General features: G+C 45.6%; 1 protein-coding gene across 1 annotated transcript; it reads right to left on the bottom strand.

Annotated features, from left to right (window-relative positions):
• Positions 1-468: 468 nt before the first annotated feature.
• On the bottom strand, positions 469-2,872 carry figla (folliculogenesis specific bHLH transcription factor). The gene is made up of 4 exons (XM_088908425.1): positions 2,648-2,872; positions 1,849-2,001; positions 1,258-1,452; positions 469-486 (listed from the first exon to the last, which is right to left on the bottom strand). Exons 1-4 carry the CDS (start codon positions 2,870-2,872, stop codon positions 469-471), a joined length of 591 nt encoding a protein of 196 aa, XP_088764551.1.
• Between the last annotated feature and the right edge of the window lie 16,308 nt (positions 2,873-19,180).

The following is a 19,180-nucleotide window of genomic DNA, read 5'->3' as shown; positions in this document are numbered from 1 at the left end:
ACTGTAAGTGTAGGGATGCTGCCTTGGTTAATTTCCTCTTGGGAGCTGCACAGTCTAGCCTCCTTACTTCACTTGGAGAAGCAATTGATCTTCTCTCAACAACGACTGCTGGTACATAAGAGCTGCCACAATGGGCTGTTGCTGTGCATCAGTGGTGGATGATGTGGGTCCCATCTAGCAAACACTTCGGGATCTCTTGCGCTGAACAGGACTATTAAATGCAATTAATCATCACCACCATTAGATGGCAGTGTAGCATCAAAACCTGTCCATTAGAGCCATGTTGCAAACGAGAAGAGGCTATTCTGCCCATCTAGCTCATTTTTAGAATTCAAGCAATCCAGTCATACTAAATCTTACTATACCTAAAAATAAAGCAGCTACCATTGAAAGCTATCGAGGGCATTGCTTACCTTAGAATGTGTTCTTTCAGCACGGAGATGTCATATCAACCACTGTGCAAGGTCCTTAGTTGGTCTGAAACATCTTCATATTTAAGAAGGAATTATATGCACAACATTAGCTGAAATTTTATACGTGCTACAATCAAAGCTTAGTACAGAAGAGCAGAAGATGATGTTTTGGAGGAACAGAAAAATGCAGCTGGGTGACCTGCTTAAAGGTACAGTATAAGAGCAAAACTGGTCTTATTTTAGTGCTGTCCAAGAAATCGATTTTTAGATTTATTGCCCACCCAAATGAGAATGGCCAGTTGTTCCTCAGTTCAGAGAGAAATAACCTGTCTTCTCTACTTAGACGAGAGAGACAAGAGCGGCTGAGGTGAAGCGGTCTATCACCCTGTGCCACACTACAGGCTTCACGGACACGCAGGTAAGGAGCAGGGCCAGCTGGAGGGGTGGCGTTCCTCACGGACCTCACCGCGGCACTGCAGACATGGGAATCGCAGGAGTGGTTTGGCTGAGAGTGCCCTGGCCAGCCAATTCCAACCCCGCCGGGGGGGATAACACTGGACAACAGAACTCTGCCTAAGGGTCTTCAAAATAAACTGGGGGCTTAAATGTTAATTGTGAAAATAAGGAAATCAACAGATCCCTGGTTACTGATGTCTCCAAGATCCCTATAAAAAGCATTGAATGTAATATGTTGTAAACGTCTGTAGATTTTGTTTTACTTTTATTTTTTTTATTTGTTTCATAGGAATTTTGTTATTTTTTGCAACACTGATTGTACCCATTGGTCATGATAAAAAGGCACCTTGAATTGAATTAAATTGAACTGCGAGATGGGTTTCCATACCAGGGAGTGTTCAGGAGGCAGCTGGATGATGTAAGCTGGCATCACGCAGTGGTGGAGCAGGAGGGAGTGCCCCCCGAGCTCACTCCTGCTGCCCTGCTCCGGTCCCAGCAGCACCCCGCCGCCCCCAGGGGCTCCCGCGGTGATCATGGGAACCGTCATGCTCACCCCTTCCGTCCTCACGACACCATCCAGCCCCTGGGCAGAGAGAGCATCAGCCCTGGAACAGCTGCCTCACACAGCAAGGCCTGGCCACGCCCAGCACTCCGAGTCAGCGGGCCTTAACTACCGCCTCCTGGCTTCTGGCCCAAAGCGTTTATTGAACCGGGCAGATTGCGGATTAAATGTATCCACTTAATACCTTCCTGCAGGCCTCAAAATATTTTATAGGATTTAAATGAAGTAATTGGAGTGGTCTTTTATCCCCATGAGACTCAAATACACTTCCTCCTTCTGTCGCTCGAACACTGCCCTATAACTGGGAATAGAGGGCCAGTTGTGGACGCAAAAGGTCAGTCAGGAAGATCATGACACGAATCCCCCCCCCCCCCCCGATGCTGTAGGACAAGAACTGTCCCCGCCGCGGGCACAGACCTGCACACCGCCAGTGTCGGCCAGCACCGCCAGCAGCAGGCGGATGTACTCGGATGCCGCCCGCAGCGTGTCCACCTTGCTGGGCTTCCGGTCTCGCGGCACCAGCGGTACGATCGTCTTCAGGGTGGAGAACATACTGTTCAGGTTCCGGATCTGAGCGAATACAGGGAGAGGGGGAGAGAGAGAGAGAGAGAGAGAGAGAGAGAGAGAGAGAGAGAGAGAGAGAGAGAGAGAGAGAGAGAGAGATGACACCGGCGTCCACGCCGTTTAGAATTCCCTTCCTCACATACAAGACGAAACTGGATATTTTGATACAAGCTGACGCACAGATGCTACTCCTAACATGCCATTTCCCAATGGTGGGAGAAACCTAAGGAATATTCCTAAAAAAAAAAAACACTGTATTTGAACGGAATGGGTGTTTGTTTAACTTTACTTCTCTTTTGGTAGAAGACATTGATACTTACATGATAGGTGCGCATTATTGATATTTAGGTACTTTTTAGGTTCTCTCTTCAGTTTAGAAGCCAGATATTGAATTTAATGAGGATGCACCTGAGTAAATATGTTTTTTTAAATCTAACTTTACCTCGACGGGCTAGAAAAGTGTTATTCAAAGTTAGGGGAAAATCGGTCTCAGAAGACCGTTATCAAAAAACGACCTTCACTAACAAGTTTATTTCTGAGGGAGCTACAGTACCGCCGCGAAAGAGAAGAAACTTCAACCGGATATACTTACAAATAAAACGTAACGTTTACTTTTTATTAATTCGCTGTTCAAATCTCATGGCTCACACACCCTTTGTCTCTCCTTGGCGTTGGCGACCTGTCGTTTCTTGACGATGTCGTTCCAGTTCTCAGTCGAGATGTACTCGGCGCCGTGACCGCGCCTGAATTTGGTAATGGCAGCGGCCACTGGGAGCGAGTCTTCCCCGCTTGTGGCCTTCATGATATCGCACATGAGCTCCGGTTCGGGGGTGAGCTGAAACCCCAGCGCGGTCGGCGGTAGCCAGTCCAACGCCATTTCCTTCGTTAGTTTGTTTTTTAAAGTTAGAAACCAAGTCCTTTTTTTAAATAAAACGTTTAAACTTGCGGGAAAGCTTAATGAGTCCTAACAAAGTAAAAAATATTGAAATACTTCTCATGGGTAGTTTTGCCTTTGAACGGCGACTCTAACAGACTAGTCAATGCACGTGTGTGTGTTTTTGTCTTGTGATGTGATTCAGGTGAATCGCCCATGAGGTGTTCTGTGTAAGTAGAAAAATTGATTTCCCAGCGTTCTTATCGCGAAATTGACCCGTGCGCTCCTTCCTGATTGATCATTACAGTTGAAAGGAAGGAACATCCTTTACTTCACGATGTGAAACCTCTCCTCTAATTGAGCTGACACCCCCCAGTTTAACTGAAACTCGCTTTTTTCTTGAAGATAGCGTGAGGTTCAGCTCTAGAAAAGAGAGTGCACCGACATTCGCACCTGTAGTCCTCGGTTCGAGCGCTAGTGTAAACGTTACTCCGAAATGGTTTGACTTATAAGCACAAATATAATGAGAGGTAAACCAAAACGGTTCGAAACGATTCACAGCGGTTAGGAATCGGAAAGTGGTTTCTCTTGTCTGGCGCTCAAGGGGACACGGAGGAAAAAACTGCTCTTTTGTCGGACTGAACGCCGCTCTGAGGGAAAATGCGCAAAAATAAGAACTTGATTTAAAAAAGGGAGACGTCTTTTTAAATCTACCATTTTGAACCATTTGGCACCACGTTTAGAATATACTCTCAGACTGATGCATTATGATTTATTTTGTTGAAACATAAATGTGATTTTTATCTTTCTTTCGGTCTGTGCCTCATGTCATTCAGCTAGTGCAGTTTCCCTGTTTGTGGTGCGGTTATACTTAACTTTCCTGTGCCAATCAATTAACTTCAGACGCACTAAAGGATATCGAGCGGATTAATGTAGCAGCTGAAAAATCACAGCATTTTCTATTCAGTGGTAGGGCTAGAATTCTATAAATACAAAAGAGGCTTTTTAAAATAAATAAATCTCATTACCTTTATACAAATGCTTGGCGCCGGGAAATAACTAAATTGGTTAAACAAAATTAATGCAAGCTTGCAAGGATAGTTATATTCAGACGCTCGTAATTAAAAAGTAGACATACAAAAACGTAGGTTTCCTTATAAAGGTCAATGAAGGAGTCAAACACCAACAATAACATGTTAGCATTATCACAGTTTTCTGGACGATTACATTACATTTTATTGTAATTTTAAATGTTTTAATGATAGTTTTCCCATGTAGCGAGATATTGGCTTTACCTGTGGGAGGCTAGTAAGTGATTAATGCACGCAAATACTAGAGAAGACGTAGTGCTCGATAGTCAAACACGATAACGGTGACCCCCTACCAAAAAAAAAAATATTTTTTTGGCAAAGGTGAAAACTGAAAAACCTGCTCTCGCCTTCCTGCGCGATTTTGTCAAAGAATTAGCGCTTCTGGACGGCAGGGGGCGCGTTTCCCTCGCTTGTCTCCAAGACACGTGTGTCTGCGGGCGGCCAGCGCGATGCAGGGAGTCAATTCAATTCAAGATGCTTTATTTGTATTGGCATGGCCGATGAGTACAATCAATGTTGCCAAAGCAAATAAAAATCAATTGAACATGAAACAAAACAAACAAACAAAATAAAATTAAATACAAAATCGCGCACAGCAGCAGAGAGACTCGCGGATATAACAACCGCTCTACCGACTGCCGACTGCGCGCCCTGCAGCTTGAGGGAATCGCGGGCACGGTCACCTAGCGACCTCCGGGTCCCAGCGCTAACCAGTAGTCACCTGGGGCCCCTGGTGTTGTTGTTTTTCCCGACTGAGCTCCTGTGGTTGTTGTGCCTGTGGCTGATACCGCGAAAATCGCAGTACTGAAACCTGTTAATGTTAAGGCGGTTTCCAGGTGCTTCTCACTGTTGGACCTAGAGACCGGTGGGCCTATTCGGTTTGCATTCCATCTTAGATGTTAATCATTTGATTGAGGTCATTACTGCTCTTAATTACACAGGAGTTGTCTCCAGATGTACCTCGTTTTCATGGCGTTTCATTTCAACGACGCTAAGTATCCGCCGAAGTCAAGTGAAACATTGCAGTAACCACAAGGGGGCAGGTGTGAGTTTCCTTTTTTTGGTGTTCATTGCATTTAAATGGTTCTACCGCAGTTCTTGAACTCGAGTGAAGTTTAATCTCTTGTTCCTACATAACGAAGTTTAAAATGAGTGTGCACAAATGCGGTCTCTTAGAATCACGGACCAACAGGCCTTAAAACCTTAAAGTATGCTGTACAGATAGCTGTCAAGAATGATCACTGCTGGTAATACAGAAACAGTATAATAATAATAATTGCTTACACTTATATAGCGCTTTTCTGAACACTCCACTGAAAACGCTTTACAGGTAATGGGGACTCCCCTCCACCACCACTCCAACCCCCCCCCGCAGTGTCCTGCATCCACCTGGATGATGCGACAGCAGCCATAGTGCGCCAGAACGCTCACTACACTTCAGCTATCAGTGGGGAGGAGAGCAGAGTAATGAAGCCAATTCATAGACGGGGATTATTAGGTGGCCATGATTGGTAAGGGCCAATGGGAAATTTGGCAAGGATGCCCCTACTCTTTTCGAGAAACGCCCTGGGATTTTTAATGACCACAGAGGGTCAGGACCTCTTTTTTACGTCTCATCCAAAGGACGGCGCCTGTTTACAGGATAGTGTCTGCATCACTGTACTGGGGCATTAGGACCCACATGGACCACAGGGTGAGCGCCCCCTGCTGGCCTCACTAACACCAAGTATCACTTCGGCACAGGTGAAGTCGTCATGCGGGAGCTCTGCTTTCAAGAGTTACAATCATAAAAATGGTTTATGCTGTCACAGACATTATAAAGCCATAGAAATGTAATAAACTTTAGTGTGCAATATAGTAACTCACACTGTGGAAACTGTGGGAATTAAACAGAAGAAGAGTTTCTGTAGATTAATTATAATTTATGGAATGGAAGAGCAAAAAATGTGTCATATATTAGGTGAAATGAGATAACAGTGAGTGTGAGATTGTACAGCAATCAATAGGCACAAGGCAGTAGTGTGCATTTTACAGGATCAACAAGTGGAGTTTGTAAGCTGATTTGAAAAAGTGGGCTTTTGTTAGTAGTCTGTTTACTTAACAAAAGTATGGGTCTGCACACTTTCCATTTCCCCTAAAAAAAGAGGGGACCACTCATTTCCACTAGCTTTGTGGATTTAAGAGGTTTTGGGGGCTGTAATTTTTTTAACTTCACTTCTGTTACATATATGCAATTTACTGCATCACCTGTCCAGTACATTTGTATGGAGGTCTGCTTAGTTTTGAAAAGAGATAATAAAGCAACAGGTCTAGAAACTCTTAACACTACCAGCTTCCACTGCATATAGCCCTATAATACTCATACACTCTCCTGCTCTCCCCAGGAAGGATCTGTCCTTGCATTACTACCAACACAAGGACAAAATCTGATCTATTGTTCCCACATTCCTGACTGACAGACAGCATGGGGCTGTCCCAACAGTGTGGATGACTTCTTTCAGATCAAAATGTGCCAAGAATAATACTTGGGGGCCTCTTTGAACTCTGTATGGAGTTTAATTTATGTGGACAATTGCACACTGAACAGAATGTAGTCCACTACTAAGGAGAAGTAAACTATATATAGAGAGTGAGTAGACGATACTCCTTGGCCCAGCACACAGGAGTAATAAACAGGCAATACTCTCTGGCCCAGAACACAGGAGTAATAAACAGGCGATACTCCTTACCCCAGTACACAGGAGTAATAAACAGACGATACTTCCTGGCCTAGTGCACAGGAGTAAAAAACAGACAATACTCCTTGGCCCAGTACACAGGAGATGATACTCCCTGGCCCAGTACACAGGAGTAATAAACAGATGATCCCTGGCCCAGCACACACGAGTAATAAACTGACAATTCTTCCTGACCCAGTACAGAGGAGTAATAAACAGGGATACTCGCTGGCCCAGAACACAGGAGTAATAAACAGGCGATACTCCTTAGCCCAGTACACAGGAGTAATAAACAGGCAATACTCCATGGCCCAGAACACAGGAGTAATAAACAGGCAATACTCCATGGCCCAGAACACAGGAGTAATAAACAGGCGATACTCCTTAGCCCAGTACACAGGAGTAATAAACAGGCAATACTCCATGGCCCAGAACACAGGAGTAATAAACAGGCAATACTCCATGGCCCAGAACACAGGAATAATAAACAGGTGATATTCCCTGGCCCAGCACACAGGAGTAATAAACAGGCAATACTCCATGGCATAGAACACAGGAGTAATAAACAGGCAATACTCCCTGGCCCAGAACACAGGAGTAATAAACAGGGATACTCCCTGGCCCAGAACACAGGAGTAATAAACAGGGATACTCCCTGGCCCAGAACACAGGAGTAATAAACAAACGATATTGCCTGGCCCAGTACAGAGGAGAAGCAAAGTCTGCCTGAACTAAGAAGGATACTGCCGATGTGCAGGCTCGATGACAGCGGTCTAGAGGTGGGGAAGTGTGGGCACAAGCAAACGCAGAAACCTAGAGAAGAGATGAGTGTGGACTGGATGGAAATGCACGTTCGATGAAAATCTTTTCTCCCCTCTGTTCAGCAGCCAGGTTGCCCGTCCTGGACTGTGTTTCAGTGTGAGCTGGACAGTGCCAGGGCCCCCTGGGGATTCAGACAGGCTTCTGGCGAGGGCAGTGGTGGTGCTGTGCCAGCAGGATTCCAGCTGCTGTTTGTTTTAGAGTCCATTATGCTGTAGAGCCGTGGGGGGGTTTTAAACACAAATTTCCTGCAACTCTGTTCTTGCATTTGTTCTCCCTTCTCCCTCTCTCTTGCTTCTCTGTCTCTGTCTTTTCTCTCTGTGTCTCACACGCCGGTGTGTCTCTCTGTGACTGTCTCTCACTGGTGTGCGTGCCTCTCCACACGTCCAGCACATGCGGGTGAGAGGAACCCCCAGGCACCCATATGGGAGAGTCAAAGAATAATAATTAATAATAATTCCTTACACTCATACAGCGCTTTTCTGGACACTCCACTCAAAGCTCTTTACAGGTAATGGGGACTCCCCTCCACCACCACCAGTGTGCAGCCCCACCTGGATGATGCAATGGCAGCCATAGTGCGCCAGTACTCTCACTACACACCAGCTATCAATGGGGAGAACAGAGACATGAAGCCAATTCACAGATGGGGATTATTACGAGGCCATGAATGGTAAAGGCCAGAAGGACATTTGGCCAGGACGCTGGGGTGACATTCCCAATCTTTTAGAGAAACACCCTGGGATTTTTAATGACCACAGAGAGTTAGTGCCTCGGTTTTACATCTCATCCGTAGGATGGCAGGCACTTTTTTTATAGTATAGTGTCCCCATCATAAAGAAGCATCCAGCCAGACAGGTCGATGGAGTTAGGTGTAGGAATTGTTTATGGGATTATAAAGAGGACACTGTATTACAGTCGGATACAGGCCCACAAAAACAAAAATTGCCAGGAATAACAAGACAAGACAATTCTGCCCCCGCCTGGTTGTAGGGCAGGGTGGTCAGGACCTCCAGGGAAGTAGGGAAGTACCACACAGCTGCACATGGGGGGGAGGAGGGATGCAGAAAGACGAATACAGGGAAGAGACACCCCTTGCACCTCCCTGGGGTGTTTCTAGCTTTTCAGGAAGTGACATCATCGGGCACAATAAGTTGGAAGAGCAGAGGTGTGAAATTAGGTATTTAAACTCCATTTCAATAGTTCTGCTTCAGGTTAAAGTCTGTATTTCTATAGTTTTAATGTTGTTGAATGTAATTTCTAGGTTGCTGTTGTGCCACTTGGTCAGATCACCTTAATATTAAGCTTTCTGAAAATTTTGTTACGCAGCTATTAGCGGTATTGGGTGATATGGAATGATGGGTGGTCATGTATTTTTGCCAAAGGAAGATTTTGGATTGCCAGTTAGAGATGGCAAGGACACACACTTCTATCCACAAAATAGTGACACACTTGACTGTCCATTTCTACATACAGTCTGCTCTCTCAAAGCAATCACCTTTCTCCGACATTCATTCTCAGGATTACCAGTTTGACTCTCATAAAGCCACCCTGAATGGAGAAGGCCGTGTAGACGTCAAAGGAGCAAGACACAGATGTCTGCTTTGGCTCTTTTTTAATGTCGAGTTCTAAAGTTTGTCTCCTCAAAAAGCTGGGCTTTGGAAGTGCTGGTGATGCATACAAAGACACAGTGAAACAGGCCCCCACACCTGGTAACATGAGCAAAGGCACTCCCACACACTTTACACAGACACCATGATAAACCTGAGCATGCATGCAGTGCTCACTGATGGTGCTGTGTGTGCAAGGCCGCGTTTGGGAATTGTTTTCAGTTTCGGAATTCAACCACAAATGGGAGTGCACGAAAAACGGGAAGGCACAAATGCATTCAGTCTTTTAAAAGTCTACTGGGATTTTCATTGTCTCGGGTTCTTAGAATTTCTTGTTTTTCTCTCTTTTCTTTTAATTCCCCACTCCTTCAGTTTTTCTTTTCCATCTGCCTCCGTCCTCTCCACTAATTCTGTCTCCCTTGCTGTGCAAATTTCCATCTACCCCTTGGCGCTCTCTGACTTTGGCTCTCTCTCCCTCTATCTATCTCTCCGGGCCCGATTTTAAAAGTTCTGCATGGATGCAAGCCCACAGAAAGTCAATGAGCTTTTGTGGTTGCAGCCCTTTAGAAATCCAGCTGTCAATTTCTTTCGGCAAATGGACAGGTTTGTGTACACTCAGGAGTGAAGTCCTTGCCAATTGCCTCAACACCACACAGAAAGCAACAGTACACTGTAAACGTGCCCATAATTCAGTGCAATGTTTCTTCTGTGTAAGAGAGATAGTGCTGCCCTTTTGCTGTGTGTGTGGTTGTACATGTGAGAGTAAGCATAGTGGGTTTTTTTGTGTATAACTGGTAGCTTAGTGTTGTGTGCAACCTGTTGTGCATGTGTGAGTGACAGTGCACAGGATATTTGTTGTGCATGTGTGTGAAAGTGCAGTGTATTTCTTGTGTGTATGTAAGAGACATTGCTTTATATTTGTTGTGCATGTGTGAATGAGACTGCAGTGTGTTTGTTGCATTGTGTATATGAGAGACTTGCAGTATATTTGTAGTGTATTTGTGCATCTGAGAGACACTGCAGTATAATTGTTGTGCATGCATGTGTCTGAGAGACAGTGCAGTATATTTGTTGTGCATGTGTGTATGAGGCTGCAGTGCGGTGTGTGTGTGAGTGACAGTAGCGTGTGTCAGGCCACTGTGGGTGATCAGATCAGCTGAGTGTTGGGGCACGTGCTAGTCTCTCCCTCTCTGGCTGGGAGCCAGGACGGGGGCTTAGTGCTGAGCTCTGCTGGCGCTGACTCACTGCTCAGTCACTCGGATAGACCCATTCATTCACCAGTGGTTCTTCACACAGCCTCAGACTGGCCTGTCTCCACCTCGTGTGTCCACAGGACCTGGCACTGTCAATGTCATTACTATACCAGGGTAAAGTGTGCCCACATTCAAAGCACTGGTTCCCTGTGCCAGCAACAACATTGGGTCACATTTCATACTCTGTTGTTATTATTATAGCTGTCACATTTGCCATGCGGGTAGATAAGACAACAACATGTATTTAACACGAGAACAGGAGGCACTTCTTTGCGTAAAGGGTTGTGGGAGTATGGAACTGGATGCCTAGAAGAGAGCCTTGCATCAATAAGATACACCAAACTGGCCAGGAGGGACAAATGGCCACTTCTCCTGGGAGACACTTGTTATAGGAAGAGGGGCAGAAAGCCAAAAGTTTATGGATGGGATTTTGAGGAGGAGGTTGAACTATAGTGCGCAAAAAAATGTAGCAAACCAGGTCTGAATGATTAAAAAATATTTGTGTTCTGAATATTGGTGAAATGATTCCTTCTTCAGTGTAGGAAGAAGATAAGTGATTCTATTTCAGTCTTGAAAACTTACTTTTAAATAAAACAAGATTTGCATGATTTAAACCTTTCGTAAATAAAGAAGAGACAAGCTAAGAAAGACATGAGTATGCAGACAAAAAGCTGATCAGAAAGATGTACGTATCTAGAAGCTAGAGATTTCAGTGCAGGTACAAAAGGTGTTGGAACAGTGGTGCTTTTTCAGGACAGACAAGCCTGCCTGCTCTGTTACATAGAAGGCATTAGTGTTCTGCAATTCGTATTCCTGCATTTGTTTATTCACTGAAAGCAACAGAAGTGGCACAGTGGTTAGCATTGCTTTCTCACAGTGCTTGGGCCATGGATTCAATTCCCAGGGTACAATCTCCATGGAGTTAGTATGTTCTCTGTGCATTCATGTGCTTCAGTTTTCTCCTGCAGTCCAAAGACTTCCTGTTTTTTTTAACACAATTAACGTCATTTCCAAAATGTTTACCAATCTTACAATGAGTACAACTCTAACATAAGATCTCCACTAAATTATAAAAGTTCTTAAAAGGGTGATTGACCATTCTCAATCAATTCACTTTGCAAGTGGTTGCTGGGGCTGGATTTGCACAATGCAAGAGTCTCTCCAAGCCCCACCGCCTGCTCTTGTCCCTGTCTCTTTTCCCTGTCCTGGCTCTGAAACTGCTGTTGTTCAGCCCTCCACAGGTTTTTCCTCCTCAGCCCCTGTCCAGAGTGCTTTCCAGTGCTCCTTCACCTACTGGTAGTTTAACTGGCTCCCAGGAACTTTGGCTCTAGGTGTGAATGTGTGCACGTTCCTGTCTGTTTGTGCCCTGAGGATGGATTCTGGCATCCCATCCAGGGTGTACCCTGCCTTGGGCCTGTTGCTTGCCAGGATAGATTTGACTTACCCACGACCCTGTAGTGGATAAAGTGGTTAGAAAATGGTTGGATGGATGAAAGCAATGGAAAACCCTGCAGTTATTAACAAATTGCATCTTCAGCCCAGAAAGCCCACAGGTTCCAGAGCTGTTGCCCAAGCCAGGGAGACCTGCTCGCAGTGCAAACCGATCTCAGCGAGCATCAGGCGAAATCTCTGAACGAGACCCACGCAAAGGAGACATACTAGAAGGGCAGCCTTAAGGAGCCTCAACAATGTCATTTTTGCGGCAGAGCCCTTACTTGTGTGAGAAACCTTCAGAAAGAGCCGCAGGAGTGTGCCATGTGCTCTCATTGCACTCGTCAGAGATCTGAGTGTGGGGGTGAGCAGGCACCAGGCCCTCATACTCAAGCTGTTGCAGGATGATGGCAGAGCTCTGGCCTCGATTGCAGGCCAATTGACGTTCTCCTACTGGTGTTGGAAAAAAAATAAAAATAACTTATTTTTAGAAAATGTAGGTTGGTTTTTTTGTCTTTCTAAAAAAACACGCCAGGTCAGGAGGACTTTCTGAAAGAGGCAAGGGGAAAGAATCACAGGGTACTTCAGGATCGAGGCTCGTGAACTCCTTCCGGCTCTTTCCTGAAGACTCTGTGTCTGATGAATAAAGAGAAGAAAGGGAAAGAAAGCAAAAGCATCACGAGTGGAGGAGAAATAGAGACACACGTACTGAGAGCTGGGGCGCAACACAATGTACTGCACTGCGGCCATCTGATCACCCCACTCCATGCTGATATCAATCGAAACATACTTCGGTAAGTAGGTTTCCTCAGTGACATTTCTTTGTTCGGTTAACAAACGCTGATGTAGGCTTGGAATTTTCACCCCAGAGAGCCCAGCCTCTGTAATTTCATCAGCCACCAAGTCACATGGGAGGGTGCGAATTGCTGATTGAACCTTATTGTGTGTTTAGATAAGGTAATTCAATACTGCATCCTCTGTGCCTCCAGTGCTCAAAGCCCAGCCCAGACTGCACACCAGTGTCATGCCATTCATAAATTCAAATGCCCTGGCATGCAGTGTGTGCTTTATACAGTAATAAAAACTTCTTCCTTTTTGTCTCCAGTGGTAAATGATAGAAAACAACTATTAAACACTGAGAGGTGGAGAAAAATCATTTGGGGTTTTGATTCATCCACATGAAGAGAGAATATCCCTAAAGCTAATGATTACCTTAAACCAGCCACTAACCTTAACTCTGTACAAAAACTCAGGGAAGTGTAATACTTAGCGTGCTGTCTGCTACTCCAGCTGTCTGTTTTCTTAACCAATGTGAACCTGAAAACATGCACTTTCTGCTATTAAAAATGAAGGCATGGTTCATGCAAAACGGTTGATGCTGTAGCTTCGTCCAGGTGGTCACTTTGTCCTGCTGGTACCCATGATGTCCATGTGACGTCAGGGCACTGCCTCTGTACTGGCTGCTTTTACATCCCCCATCTGGCTCAGAGAGGGGCTGTGTCCTCCCACCCTTCCAATCCAATCCAGGCCTATTGGCAGACTGTTGCAGCAGCCCGCTTTTCCATTATTTAATTGATCGTCAGCAAGATCAATATGACAATCATGACGCTGGATGCATTTCCAGGTACTGCAGTGGAGTGGAAGGAAAGGGCCACATGTTGAAGGATCCCAACCGACAGCATGACTCATGAGTCTTGAGGTGGGAGGGGCATGGGTTTCGGGGTTTGAAGGTGACCAAAATCCCTGCTTAGGAGGTTCCTCCTCCATTCAGGAGGGCTAAAGGACTATCCCTATTTAGGCATGTTGACTTTGGTGCTATGAATCCCAGGCATGCCCAGGTATGATGCCACACGTGACACCATACTGCTGCCGCCCTGCCACCTGCCTACAGTGCCATGCTCTCGAAGACTGGTCCATGGAGTCTGGAGTCTCCAGCCTGCTGGTGTTGCCGAAGCCTGGAACGAGATACAGTAGGTGCCTCTGGCTACGGCTTCAATGTGTTCGGAATGATTTAATTGAATCCGTCGTTGGAGAGGACACAAACACGCAGGCTGGGAGTCCAAATCACAGGTGGGACGCTGCTGCTTTACCATTGAGCAAAGCCCTTGTACTGAAATACTCACCTGTATAAATGCGTGCAAGTGTAAAAAACCCACTGGTACAATGAAGCTATGCTGACTAAGTGGTCTCCTTATGTTTGCGACGCTTTTTATGGTTCACACTAGGCAGGACCAGTGCGAGGGGTCCCTGCTGGAGAATGCTGGCTTACCAGGGCATCCCAGACATGTCCTCGTATCCTGGGGCTAAACCTGAACCAGGCCAGATTTTAAAACAATAATTCATGTCTGGAAGTTTGTCGGCAGTTTTTGGGTGGCTGATAGCAGCTTAAATCCCATTTCTTTCACATCTTGTGATTTTGCCTGAAGAGGCACCTAAAAAGTCACCCCTCCCTGCTTTCTCTAAAAAATTACCAGTGGACCCCCCCCCCCTTCTCCCCCTCCGGTAGGAAGAACAACCTTGTGAGAAGGGGAAGGCCCCCCATCCAGGACACAAATTCTTCCAAGGGGGAGGTTGGTGGGAAGCAAGTTCAGGCTGCGTGTTGAGGATCTCGGCTGTGCTGGAGGAATAGTGGTCTACTCCCTTGTAGAAATAACCCCGTGGCCTTCCTAGAAAAAAAAGGGTGATGACAGTGTTTGAAATGGACAGATTTCGTGAGGACTGAGGCAAGAGCTGCTAAATCACCCCCTGCTGGGGGGTTAGTCTCTCTCTCCTGCCACCCACATGCTGCCCCCAGCGCTGAGCACAGGCACGTCTCCTCCCCTCTATCCTACCCCCTCCAGCGTGTTAAATCAATGAATCCCAATTAGGGATCAGGGGTTGCTTTTGGCTTTTTTCTCTGAAGGTCCGGACGCCTGTGTTGAAACAGCTGTTTTTGAGTTCTACCCTGGTGCAAAAGACTCTTCTGTCTTGGAAAAAGCCTAAATGAACCTTGCAAATCGAGTGTGTGCAGGGTGATGATGTTTTATGTTCAATCTCTGTACCCCCGCGCTCTCCCTCTCTTACATTTGCACCTTTTACCTGGTGCAATTTGATTTTGGGGGAGTTGCAATTTGGCTTGGAGCTCAAATCGCTTCAAAATCCTCTTGCCTGTGCGGAGGACAGTTGCTCAGTGAGAAATGTGGAATCCTGCAGGTGGGTTATGGAGACATTCTGTGGCTACGCTCTGTGGTGAGCTGGTGGGGATTAAGAGAAACCTGTTCATCTCTGTTTTATTCACAGCTGATAAGCCCGGAGTCCTGAAAAAAAAGAATAAATCTATAAGTGAACAGAGAGCAATGTCACAGGCGATCTGTCAGCTCCCGGGACTGTAGCGCACACTGATATGGGATGTGCATGTCAGATATCACGTACCAATCCAGAGGCTGGAGAGCATTCCCGGGAGGGGGGGGGGAACTCCCTTACTACAATGTCTCCCCAGCAACACCATGGCAACCGCTCACTGGCACCCCATTGGCTGGGCCAGACTCATCACAGGGGCAGGGAACCGCTTGGGGGGATCAGAGCAGCAGGGGTGAAGGTATGGACGGATAGAGAGAGACAAAGGGAGAGGCAGAGGGATAAAAGGGAGAAAAAGACAAAAGAAGGGGCAGGGCATATAGAGAGTGTGATGTAGAACGTGCGACGAAGCTTCACTCCCTCCGAAAGAGAGACCAGGGGTGTGAAAGTATCTGAAAAGGAAGAGGGCTCAAGTTACTGGGAGAGGCTTTGAGTACATGTGTTGAGGTTTAGGATTGGGCGTTAGGAGAGAGGTGACATTAATTCCTGATTTGGCACGCAACGTGCACTCCCTCCCTTTCCCCTTCTAAATACCCTACCTCCTCCCCCTACCCCTGTCACATGACCAGGTGCCAGATGTCTGAATAAGCAGTTTATAGCGTGCAGCGGTGAGGTGCAGTGTCCTGATTACATCTGAATAGGTATGGACCACAGTGGATTTACTGTACAGACCACAGCAACTATGTGCTGTACAGCATAAACAGTCAACCTTGCATAGTCACCTTCAACTGCAATCACATGAATGCAATCACACTCAGATTGCAACACATGTAATCACAGACTCTCCCAATCAGGCACACAACAGTGAAAACCTCCTCGTGATATGCTGTATCATTATGCCACACAGTACTCTGTAACATCCTATTCTTCATATATTTTTCACTTTACCTAGCCTTAGGAAAACTAGGGAAATCCCGCACCCTTCTCATTGCTAAATTTGACAACACTCTGGTTCGTGATGTTTCCACTTCATAAAGACTTGTTTGTCAATCTTCTAGGGTTATCTTTTTTTTAAACCTTTTCCCAATCTCTCCTGTGAATAACTACAGCTGGTGATGGAGCCATGTGTCAGCATTACTGAATAATTCGGTCCACCCAGGGAATGCTGGGAGCTATAGACAGGCTGTACAGTTATACTGCTCTACTGTGCTGCTCGCCGTGCACACACATTTTCAACAGCTATCACAATTCAAGTCCAGTTGCCGACACTGGAGGCTAAATCTTGATATCAAAGATGCAGTGTGTCTTTCTTCAGCGCCTCTTGCAAGTTGAAGCAAATTTGGTATGGTGTCTCATTCTGTCCCAGCTCTCCTGCATTATTACTGAAATGCACTATACACCCTGTAACACTGGGTCTACCCAAGTGATTGCACATCCTGCTCCTTCTTTCACACTAGCCACCTATCTCTGCTGTTACTGGGTGTATTAGACTTGCTGTTCTTGCACGTTTTTGATCTGATTAAAATGCCTGCCATAACCACACTGGACTGGCTTATTCATTGGTGTTTGATTGTCATTTCTTACCTGTAAGTTAGCAGCTCCTTGTAGCTGTTACAAAAAACAGACCTGTTAGAAAATACAGCCCCTTAGTTCTTGTGCTTCTTGTGCACAGCCCATGTGTGTTCAGGTAGAGAGTTCACTCAGTGGCTGGGTGTGGTGTCCTGAGATTTAGTCTAGATTTAGATAGTGGAAGAAACAATCACATGGGGCAGTTTTGCTCAAAGTTTCAGTGTCTTATTTTATTACAAAAACAGATGTGGAGACATTTTTTCCATTTAAGCTGCTTTCCAGAGAGCAGGGGCACTAATGCTGCTGCTGCATTTAGCCCCACAATGGGCGGTTATGCAACAATGCCAGGTATTAAACTGGGTTAGAGGATCGCTGGCTCTGCTGCAAAAGATCCACAGTGTAGCAGCCATCGCGGATTAACAAACCGGCTGTAACGTGGCTTGGTGCTTTAAGTAGGGGATCCTCAGTGCATGTGCTCTGTGTGTGGGTCCATTGTGCTTGAGTCCATTTGAGTGCGTGAGGCTGAGTCTATGTATAATTTAGTGCTTCATTATCTGTGTGAATTGTCTGGGTGAGTATGAGAGAGAGTGTATAGTCGCAATGCATTAGTTGTGTGGATGACTGTAATGTACCGTGGAGATTTTTCTTACATTATGTGCTTTTTGAAAAGTACTGCTTTGTGCATATAAGAAAGGAAGGAAGACTTTCTCTTTTATTCTCTCTTGTCTCTCTGTCTCTGTGCTTGTAGCCTGGGTTCTTTGGACAGAGATTAGCGGGAATCAGTTATTCTGCTTATTTGATCTCAAACACCTCTGTGCAGGGTGCCATGAAGGATCCTGTGGCGCTGTGCAAGGAAGCACAACTGTATTTATAAGGCCAGCATGATCTCGTACCACAAAGCAAGGCAAACAATTTCCAAAGGGAAATCACAAGGCAAACAAAATAAAGCTCTCAATATTGAGGATATTATATTTTATTAGCAAAAGCAGTAGGGATGAAATCGATGCAGATTCTTTCAAATGAAAATGTTGCTTCTTGTTCATCTGGTTTTACCAGAAACGATAACGAGCAGTTCGTGATTAAGGCATGACCTCCAGGTCTATATTCACTCGGGACTGTGAGCTGCAAATAAAGGCATCTCCAGCTCCGGGCTGGAATCTGAGGGTGTTGCTCTCAGCCAGATACCTGGGAATGCAGACTGACTGGGTTGAAGGTATCAGATATTTCGGGAGGGGAGGCTCTCTAGAAACACCGAGTGAAAACGATCCGTCATGGAACTCTGGCTGCGCAGAGGGGAAGGGCTCAGACAGTCCTGCCACAGACTTTGCTGCTGAAATCTAATAAGAGACAAAAGAAACCAGACACGATGTCTGCCCTGTTCTGAGGTCAGTCCTCGCTGTAGTGTCAGTCAACATGGAACACCTCTAGAGGAGGCAGGACATTCTCTTCCACACCTGTCTTTATGTGAAGAGGGGTAGGAAGGTTCCTCTTGATGGACAGCATGTAGGTATTTCCCAGAATCTATTTCTTTAAATAAACTCCTAGAAGCATGACCATTCTGGAACAGAATAAGGCTGGGTTCATATTACACAAGGAGCGCGATCAAGTCACAGGGTTCTCTTTCAGTTTCATCCGAATGCTTTAAACGTTCTTCCTTCTCAATAACTCTGTTTCCTCATCCTGCACCTGCTGAGAAACACGTCCTCGCCTGACCCATTTCTTCTTTTATTTTCTTAATTCCCTTCATTTACCTTGTTTCTACCCTCGGCCCCTCGAGCCTGAAATGTCATTTTCAAGGAGGATTTTGTCCAGGATTTCACAAGTAAAACAAAACTCTGTTCAACCTCTCCTTTCTCCCTTTTGACATCCTATCCAACTTCAGCAGGATACTACTACCCGTAGTATTAGCAACAGTAGCAGCAGAAGTAGTAGAGCATTAGCAGTAGTAGAACAGTAGTAGAAACAGTAGCAGTATTAGTAGAAGTTGCAGGACAGCAGTAGTAGTAACAGTAGGAGTAGGACAGTTATAGTAACAGTCACAGGACAGTAGTAGTAGGGCAGTAGAAGGACAGTAGCAGTAGTAGTAGTTACAGTAGGAGTAGTAGGACAGTAAATGTAGTAGGGCTGTAGTGGTATTAGTAGAAGTTGCAGGACAGCAGTAGTAGCAGTAACTAGTAGTAGAAGGACAGTTATATTAGCAGTTGCAGGACAGCAGCAGATGTAGCAGTAGTAGGACAGTTCTAGTAGTAGTAGTAACAGTAGTAGTAAAATAGTTATGGTAGCCATCACAGGACAGCAGTAGTAGTAGCAGGAGTAGTAACAGTAGTATTAGCGAGGCAGTAGTAGTAGTAGCAGTAGTAGTAACAGTAGTATTAGCAGGGCGGTAGTAGTAGCAGTAGTAGTAACAGTAGTATTAGCGAAGCAGTAGTAGTAGTAACAGTAGTATTAGCGGGACAGCAGTAGTAGTAGCAGCAGTAGTAGTAACAGTAGTATTAGCGAGGCAGTAGTAGTAGTAACAGTAGTATTAGCGGAACAGCAGTAGTAG

Source organism: Atractosteus spatula, chromosome 2 (genome assembly GCF_055471065.1).
Source record: "Atractosteus spatula isolate fAtrSpa1 chromosome 2, fAtrSpa1.hap1, whole genome shotgun sequence".
NCBI classification, from domain to species: Eukaryota; Metazoa; Chordata; class Actinopteri; order Semionotiformes; family Lepisosteidae; genus Atractosteus; species Atractosteus spatula.
This window is presented reverse-complemented; position numbering and strand designations above follow the sequence as displayed.

Coding starts and splice junctions, on each gene's coding strand:
- figla (XM_088908425.1), bottom strand. CDS start 2,872: ATGGCGTTGGACTGGCTACCGCCGACCGCGCTGGGGTTTCAGCTCACC. Junction 2,002..2,647: donor ACGCCAAGGAGAGACAAAGG/GTGTGTGAGCCA, acceptor GTATTCGCTCAG/ATCCGGAACCTGAACAGTAT. Junction 1,453..1,848: donor CCGACACTGGCGGTGTGCAG/GTCTGTGCCCGC, acceptor CTCTCTGCCCAG/GGGCTGGATGGTGTCGTGAG.